Consider the following 6404-nt stretch of genomic DNA (forward strand, 5'->3'; position numbering starts at 1 on the left):
CGGGGGATCTTGACCGGCTGGAGAAAGGGGCTGACGGGAACCTCCTGTAGTTCCCCAAGGGGAAGAGCAAAGTCCTGGAGACCTGGGGACGAAGAAGCCCTTGTGCCAGTAAATGCTGGGGGACACCCAGCTGGAAAGCAGCTGTGCAGACACCTGGGGTGATAGTGGACGCCAAGTGGACCGATTTTGAGCCAGAAAAGTGCCCCTGGGGCAAAGGCGGCTCACTGCCTCCTGGGCTGCAGTAGGCAAAGCGTTGGCAAGAGGTGGAGGGAGACGGTCCTTCCCCTCTGCTGGGTCCGTCCAGCCCGCCCGGGGCTCCCCAGTGCCAGGCAGAGACGGCCATACTGGAGAGAACTCTCACCCCAGTGCCCCTCCCACTTTCCGTTGGGCTCAGAATGTTGGTCCGTTGGGCTCGGAATGTTGGTCAGTTGGAGCCCACAGCCACCAGAGACAGCAGCACGGAGCTGTGCTGGCACGCAGGAGCGCCGGGAGGAGGCAGGATCTGGCCGAGCAGCACCTCGCCGGCACCGGCACCTCGCCTCCCATCCCCGCTGTCGCCGACTGGCCCGCGTCCTTGGTCCACGGCGAGGGTCCTCCTCTCCCGGGCAGGATGGGCCAGGCCAACTGCTGCTGCGGCTCCAGGTGGGCTCTCCCTGTGCCTCGGGGACACGCGGGCACGGCCGGGACCCGTGGCGGGGGCCTTGATTCTCATGCCCGCCGCTCTCTGCTCTGCAGGGAGGCTCTCACCGACGCCGAGCCGGTGCTGAGCGCGGACGTGCGGCTGACCCGGGGCCGCAAGAGGAGCGAGAGACGCCTTCTCCTCCTCCAGGAGGAAGTGGTGATCGCCAAGTTGCAGTAAGACCCTCAGAGCCCAGCTGCCTTTCCCCCATCCCTGGCCCTGGCACCAGGGCAGGGACACCCCAGCACCAGCCCCAGGCCCCGGGACCGTGGTGCTGGATGCACCCATCGATGTCCGTCCCAAGGGCAGGTGGGGGACGGGGCTCTGCCCGGGGGGACCCCCAGGAGGCCACCTCCAGCTCACCGCCTGCCTCTCCTCTCTGCAGACGTGGCACCGCCCTGCGCCCACAGCTATGCCTGGCCCTGGACCAGCTGTGGGTGCTGAGCGGCGGAAAGGAGGCAGCGGGGGAGGAAAAAGAGGAGGAGGAAGGCAGCGATGAGGAGAGGACCTCCATCATCCTCATCTGGCCCACCGGCTCCTGCGTTGCCGCTTTCGGGTGAGTCGTGGTGCCACGTCCCATGGCCGGGCAGGAGAGGTTCCCAACCGTGCCCACGCCATCCTGTGAACGGCCTCTGCCCTGCGTGCAGAGCCTGGGCAGGGAGCGGGAAGCACGCCGGCAGGGAGGGATGGGGGCATTGCCAGGTCCTGCATCCCCTGGTGCCCTTTGGGTCCCCAGAAGAGAAGGGCAAAAGCAGCTGCTCTGGCAGGACACGGGGAGCCAGGGCTTGGGCAGCGTCTTTGTCCTGCCCCGCAGGGCTTCGTCCTGCCCCTGTGTCCTACCTTCCCCACGGGCTGGGGGGCAGCGGGGCCTGACGCTGGTTCTCCTCTCTTTCTGCAGCTCCCAGGCACTGAAGGAGCTGTGGGTGGGCACACTGCTGGGGTAAGCCGGGGGGGATGCTCCAGGCACAGCCGGATGGGGGAACACAGCTCCCCAGCTGGGGAGAGGTGCCTTTGCGGCTGCGGGCAGCTCTCGGGCAGAGCTGCCTCACAGGAGAGAAGGGGCAGCTTGGGGCTCAGCCAGCTCTCTCCCTGTCCCTTGCCGGTGCACAGGACACCAGGAGGAGCCAAGAGAGCCCGCGTGACCCGTCTCCCCTCCCTCAGACCCCTGGAGAAGGAGCTGAGCCGCTGCCACGCCGTGAGTGTCTCTCCGGTCTGGGCTCTGTCCCCGAGCCCTGGTCCCCCAGCCGAGCAGCAGAGGCATCGCTGCTCACCTTCCTCTGCTCCTTCTCTCTTGCCCAGTGGAGGACATTCAGCGCCAGGAGCCTGGAGAGGCTGATGGAGGACCAGGCAGAGGTGAGAAGGGCTGCCTTTCACCCGCCTCTGGCTGTGCCGGCGTCTGCGGCCAGCGGGGTGAGCTTGTAAGGCAGAGATGGAGGGAGGGAGCGTCCCGCGGTGCCACTCGGGGAGCGTAGAGGGTTGGGGAGCCACCAGGAATACCAGCACATCCTCGCTGGGGGCGTTGGGGGGGAAACCTGCTGTGTGGGGCAGAGAGCCCGGGAGGGCAGAGGGTCCCAGCTCTGCCGCGCTCAGGCTACTGGTGCCGGTTGGCAGCTCGCCGGTGGCCCTTTCTGCTGCGGGGCTGCTCTCTAAGCGCAGCCTGCTTCTTGCAGGATCGTCCCAAGCAAGGGCCACCGACAGCCCCGTCTATCAAAGCTGGGGGACTTTGCCGCTCACCAGGTGAGTTGTGGAAAGAAACGCATTGTCCTGCAAATGGTTGAGCTGTGCTCACTTGTCCCTTGAGTGTTGCCATGCAGGTGCGGCACCCCAAGGGAGGACGTCACCTGGACGAGCAAGGATACCCGCTGGGCAGCAGCCGCTGGACGTGGTTCTGCAGGGACCCAGAGCCTCTCCTGCTGCCCACAGCTTGGAGGAGGGCAGGGCGAGGGCTGGGACAGGTTGTCCCGGTGGCATGCCAGCTCTCAGGAGCCTCCCAGCTGGAGCAGCTGAGCTGGAGCTGTGGTTCCAGCTGCTGGCTCCCTGCCCATCCTGCTGCACCGCTCAGCACCATGCTGCAGGCAGGGCAGGCTCCAGGAGTGCTGGCCTGGCTGTCTCCATTGACGCGCTCTTGCTCCGTTTTCTTTTTCAGAAGGAGGGAACAGCATCAGCAGCAGGAGGAGGAGGAGGAGGATGGGGCTGCCCTGGCCCTTTGCTCTGCGGAGGACCCCGGCCGCTGCCCAGGCGCCAGGGCAGGCGGGCTCTGGCTGCAGCAGGGCGCTCTTTGGCCAGCCCCTGGCAGCCCTCTGCGGGGAGGACGGCTCCCTGCCCCAGTCCATCCAGGTAAGCCAGCCTGGGCAGGGGGTCCCCAGCCCTCCCTCCGGCTGCTCCAGAGGGGAGGTGGGTGTCCCCGGGAGCTCCGGCGATGGGGGATTGGGCCCTTCACCCCCAGAAGACGCTTCTGGTGCCAGCCCCCTTGGCGGGGGTGAAGGAGCAGGATCTGGGGCAGTGCTTTGGTCACTGCTGTTGGAAGGCAGCTTCTCAGCCAAGCAGCTGTCCTCCTGCCCCTCCTGCAGGAGATGCTGGCTGTCCTGCACAAGGAAGGACCGTCGACAGAAGGGATATTCCGAAGAGCTGCCGGCGGGACAGAGTTTCGTGAGCTGCGGGAGGCCCTGGACCACGGTGCGGATGTCGACCTGGGCAGCCAGCCTGCGCTGCTGCTGGCCGTCATCTTGAAGGTGAGCGCTTCTGACCTGCAGCTGGAAGAGCTCCTGCCTGGCCTGGAGTGTTCAGAGGCTCACCTGGAGCCCCTGGCATTGCAGGACTTCCTCCGAAGCATCCCTGCCAAGCTCCTCGTGACAGACCTCTACGAGGACTGGATGGCAGCGATGCAGAAGAGCGGCAAGGAGGAGAAGGTTGAAGAGCTGAAAGCGTAAGTGTGGGCAGCAGCCTGCCTGTTGAGGAGGGACTGGTAGAGGCCTGGGACTTGCCTGAAAAGGGACGGTCTCCTTAAAAAGCTGTGTCTTCTGACAGCTTGCTTTTGCTGGGGTGGGCTTAGATTTCGGGGGAAAAGGGCATGGACAGGGAGCCTTCCCTTGCCTGGGCTTGGGTGAAATGAGGAGCTGGGAAGCAAGGCCGTGCTTCCTTCCTGAAGCGCAGGAGCACTGACCGCTGGCTGAGAGCACCCAGAAAGCTGCGCCACCCCCCTGCGTTGGGCAAGCTTTGGGGACGGCTGTGGGCAGCATCTTCTCTATTAACGTTGAGTTCCTGTTCCCTCAGGGTGGCCAAGAAGTTGCCTGGAGCCAATCTCCTCCTCCTCAAGCGGCCGCTGGCCCTCCTCCAGCACATCGGCCACAATGCCGCCAGCAGCAGAATGACCGCCAGCAACCTGGCCATCTGCCTTGGGCCAAATCTGCTGAGCCCACCTCACGAGGACCTGCTCCCCCTCGAGGCCATGCTGGCGGTGACTGAGAAGGTGCGCTGTACTGAGCAGCCGGCTGCAGCCTTGCCGGCCCATCCGAGCTTGGCTGCTCAGAGGTCCCTGGCTGCCTCCTCTCTTGAGCAAATGCCGGTGGGGTGGCTGCCTGCAAGAGCAGCCCCACAACCACAGCCGCCTGCGCAGAGGCAAGGGTCGGGAGTGGGAAAGGCTGCGTGATACATTTTCAGGCACCTGGGTTGAGCCCGAGGGTTTGATGTGTGCAGGTGAACGTGCTGGTGGAATTCATGATTGACAACTGCAGGGAACTCTTTGGGGAGCAGACAACTGACCTTTCCTGTTCAGCAGCCGAGGAGTCGTCGGCAGCCCCCACAGAGAGCTGGGGAGGTAAGAGGCAGGACTGAGGGTTGTTAGAGGCTGGGGCTTGGGACGCCAGAAACCTCAGCATCGTTTCTGGCAGGGCTGGGCCTGGAGTGTTGTCCTCTCAGCCCCACTTGTCCCGTGGCCTCTCTTTGGCCACTGCTTCTTGGGGCATGAACAACAGTTCATGCTCTGCAAGATGTGCTGAAGCCTGCAGACAGGGCATCGGAGGTCTGAAAACTTAAGTGGTGTAGGGCTTTGGGTGGGTTTTGCTTTAGTGGTTGTTTACTTCCAACAAGTCGCTTTGCTGCACGTGCTTTTGCTCTCCAGAACTGCACTTGGAAGAGCAAAGTGTGCCAGCAGTTACAGCAGACACCAGACATCAGACAGAAGCCTCGCTGCATGCACCCCCCTCTCTGCTCGGTGTCCTCAGAGAAGCTGGGGGAGCTATGGTGGTGGAGTCTGAAAGAGGAGAGGTATGTCAGGTCCCCAAACGCTGTGACAGCGTGTCTGGTGTAAGAGGGGAGTTTCTGATGAGGCCGAGATGCTGCTGTGCCTCTTCCTGGCAGTAGAGCTGGTGTGTGTTTGGGTTATTCCTCCACCCGCTGGGAAGATCCCTAGCAAGGAAAACTGGCAAGGTTGTTTCTCAAATGCACTTGGCATGTGCTTTGACAAACAAAATGCCTGCAAATCACCTACAAATAGACAGAGGGGAGTAGCTGTCAACTTCAGCGGGGTTTTGCTCAGGTCCGACTTTGTCGGTGCTTCTCCAAGTCTATTTGGGGGGGCGGGGGGACTGTGCGAAATGTGGATGGTGCAAACCAGCCAAAGGGATCTCCTCTGGAGAGCTAGATTAGCAGTTTGGCAAAGAGTTGCTTACTGTTCCAGGCCGTCTCTTGCCACCTGCTAACTCTGACATTTCTGTTGTAGGCTTTGCCTCCAACCACCCCCGAGAGCGCGGCAGAGCCCCTGGTGTGCCCAGAAGAGCTGGCAAACCTGTCGGAGGAAAGACGGTAAAACGAGCTCACTTTGGTTAACATCAGAACCGACTCCAGTGGGTCGTGCCTTCCCCTACCTCATACCACTGTGCGATGAAAAGGTTTGCAGGCTCTCCCCAGGACAAGGAGAAAAAGAAAAACCGAAAGAGAAAGCAGGCCTGGGGAGAGGAGAGTGACAGACACGCAGAAAAGAGGAGGAGGAAGAGAGAAAACGTTTTTGGGGACGGACCAGTGAGAAGATGCAGGAAGGTCCAGCAGGTCAGGAAGCCCAGGTGTGTACTAGGCTCTGCTGCCCATCTTTCCCAACTCTCAGCACTGCTCCAAGTCGGTCCAACCCACTGGCAAGGGACGGCGAGGGATGGTGCTGCGCAGGGCTTGGAAATAACTCTGTGGCCGCTCCCCAGGGGCTCCCCATCGAGCCCTGCTGCGTGGCACGGGGGCCCCGTGCATCTCTGCACGCGTGCAGGTCTCTAAGGGCATTACCCGTGGGGATAAGGCGCCAGAGCCATCCCCTAGTGGATGCCAGCCATAGCTCTCTCTTCTGGGCTATGAACAATTCCTCGTCAACAGTGTTCCCCAAAGAAAGGGGAACCAAATCCTGCCTATTCCTGCCTTTGTGGGTTTATCAGTGCTTTCTGACTCTGTCGTTGTAGATGCTGTTTTCATGTCACTGCTGAACCCCTGTGACTCCTGGGCCCACCCCCCCACCGCAGTTGATGTTCACAATAAAAGGATCTTTTCTCTCTTCTGAGTGTGTCTGCCATAGGATATTCTGGACTAGGTAGATGGGGTTTTGTGATGAGTCCTCGGGGAGGAGTCTGGGATCTTGCCTTGTCCCAGCATCCTTTCCCGCAGGCATCAGGGCTGAGTTCAGGTGCTTGAGGAGTGAAACCAAAGCACAGACTCACACAGGAGGGTGGAGGTTGGAAGGGACCGG

At 62.2% G+C, this 6404-nt stretch overlaps 1 protein-coding gene across 1 annotated transcript; it reads left to right on the top strand.

Moving 5' to 3' along the window:
- The first annotated feature begins 969 nt into the window (after positions 1-969).
- On the top strand, positions 970-5486 carry LOC138682240 (T-cell activation Rho GTPase-activating protein-like). The gene is made up of 9 exons (XM_069772264.1): positions 970-1235; positions 2350-2416; positions 2494-2561; positions 2826-2925; positions 3250-3605; positions 3953-4148; positions 4376-4496; positions 4800-4945; positions 5400-5486. Exons 1-9 carry the CDS (start codon positions 970-972, stop codon positions 5484-5486), a joined length of 1407 nt encoding a protein of 468 aa, XP_069628365.1.
- The last annotated feature ends 918 nt before the right edge of the window (positions 5487-6404 follow it).

This window comes from Haliaeetus albicilla, chromosome 27, assembly GCF_947461875.1.
Source record: "Haliaeetus albicilla chromosome 27, bHalAlb1.1, whole genome shotgun sequence".
Classification (NCBI taxonomy): domain Eukaryota; kingdom Metazoa; phylum Chordata; class Aves; order Accipitriformes; family Accipitridae; genus Haliaeetus; species Haliaeetus albicilla.